This window comes from Trypanosoma grayi (genome assembly GCF_000691245.1).
Source record: "Trypanosoma grayi strain ANR4 Tgr_37_V1, whole genome shotgun sequence".
Taxonomy (NCBI): Eukaryota; Euglenozoa; class Kinetoplastea; order Trypanosomatida; family Trypanosomatidae; genus Trypanosoma; species Trypanosoma grayi.
This window is the reverse complement of record NW_008825656.1, coordinates 1-1915: the sequence shown is the minus strand read 5'-3', so window position 1 is coordinate 1915 and position 1915 is coordinate 1. Positions and strand designations below refer to the sequence as shown.

At 54.1% G+C, this 1915-nt stretch overlaps 1 protein-coding gene across 1 annotated transcript; it reads left to right on the top strand.

The window, feature by feature from the left end:
* Positions 1–141: 141 nt before the first annotated feature.
* On the top strand, positions 142–1581 carry DQ04_00371000 (putative protein kinase; the record flags this gene model as incomplete). The annotated part of the gene is made up of 1 exon (XM_009308857.1): positions 142–1581. One exon carries the CDS (start codon positions 142–144, stop codon positions 1579–1581), a length of 1440 nt encoding a protein of 479 aa, XP_009307132.1.
* Positions 1582–1915: the final 334 nt, after the last annotated feature.

Genomic DNA, 1915 nt, shown 5'->3' with positions numbered 1-1915 from the left:
AAAAAAAAAAAGCACGTGCATATATAAAGAGAGGTTAGAGGTGAGGTGTAAAGGTGACAGAGAATTTTGAGAAGAAGCTGGCAGGTTGCTGTATAGCCGTTATAAAGTGAGAGTGTGAAAAAAAAGAGAAATATGCGGCCAATGGCGTCAGCTGTTGCAGCTACATCGCCATCCTGCTCGATTAAGCGCGTGTCACGCTACCAGTTCGACCCGGAGACGGACGTGATAGGGAAGGGCGCATACGGGGAGGTTTACAGAGCCACTCTGATTAAGCCTAAAAATGAAAACGGCACCGGCGGTGAGACAGCAGCAAAAAATGGTAGCGTTTTCGCTCTCAAAAAGACGATGTGTGGAAGCAAAGAAGAAGGCATGCCCGTCTCCACCATCCGAGAAATCATGGTGCTCAAGGAGATTGGGGCGACGATGCAGAGGGCGGCACAAGACGCCACCTCCGACACATTGGGTTTCGAGAATATCGTTCCACTCTACGACGTTTGTATGGAAAAGGATGTTGTTTATATGGCCTCAGAGTACTGCGATGCGGGTGATCTGGCGAGTTACCTGAAGAAGCAGCCCAGGCACCGCCTCAGCGACCGCTGGCAGTACCGACGGTGGATGCGGGACTTACTCCACGGCCTCTGTTTCTTGCACCGTAAGGAAATCTCACACCGGGACTTGAAGCCACAGAATCTTGTGCTGAAAACCGTACCAAACAAAGAGGACACTAAAGGCGTCTCCGTCAGTGGTGGGGAAGAGGAGGAACCAACGAAGTCAACGCGGTATGTTCTCAAAATTACCGACTTTGGTCTCTCCCGCGTCGAAGGCATTCCAGTGAAGAAGTATCAACACGAGGCTGTTACACTGTGGTACCGTAGTCCCGATGTGCTGCTTGGAAACACGAACTACAGTTATACCGCGGATATGTGGAGTGCCGGCTGTATCATTGCCGAGGTTGCCAGTGGCAAAGCTATCTTTCATGGAAGGAATAACGTGGACCAGCTGAAGTGTATATTTAGCCGTCTGGTCCCACCAACAGAATGCAACTTTCCCAGCATGAAACGATACGCGCTTTGCGATAAGTTCGCTGCCACACTAGATGTACTTCACACAGGAATAAGTCATCAAAACTCCAACGGTGCGGGTGTCAACAGTCCTTTTGATGGAGTCAAAGAGAGTTTATATTCGTACTTTCGAAGCTATGAGGCCTTGGATGTCGTGGGCGAGGACGGTGTGGATCTTCTAACCCATCTGCTGGCGTACGAGCCGAAGTACCGCTTCACGGTGGAGGAGGCGCTGCAGCATCCGTTCTTCACGACACTCTCGAGGAGCGTCTCTCCCGCTCCCGAGCTGCGCACCTTTTCCGCCCCCCATCTCATGGAGGAGGAGCGGCGAAGCTCCCTCATGAGTGGCAGGAACGCAAGGGACTCCGAGTCGCAGCGGGCCGAGTTGAGGGCAAAGTCCCTCTGCCTACCATCCGAATGCCAGGAGGTNTGGCAGGAACGCAAGGGACTCCGAGTCGCAGCGGGCCGAGTTGAGGGCAAAGTCCCTCTGCCTACCATCCGAATGCCAGGAGGTGGCTGAAGGGGAAAAGGATGGACCCTTCACTGAAGAGCTGAGGAGCGACACGGTCACAACCCCGTCGTGTAGCCGTCGGGGGCCGAAGTACACAAGCGACAGGGATCTAAGTCCGAGGGTGAGCCACAAGGGGCTCGCCAAAAAAGACGGAACTGGTGTTGTGATTTCTAGGAGGAGAGGGAGCCACGTTTCAAGCATCAATGGCTGCAACACAAAGGATGTTGTCAACCAGCCGCGGGTACGGATGTCGCTGCGTAAGTTCCCCGATCGCCCACAAAGCACACGTGCGGCGAAGGAGAGCAAGGTGGGGGAGAAGCGGCGGGATGCCGGCGGGGGCACC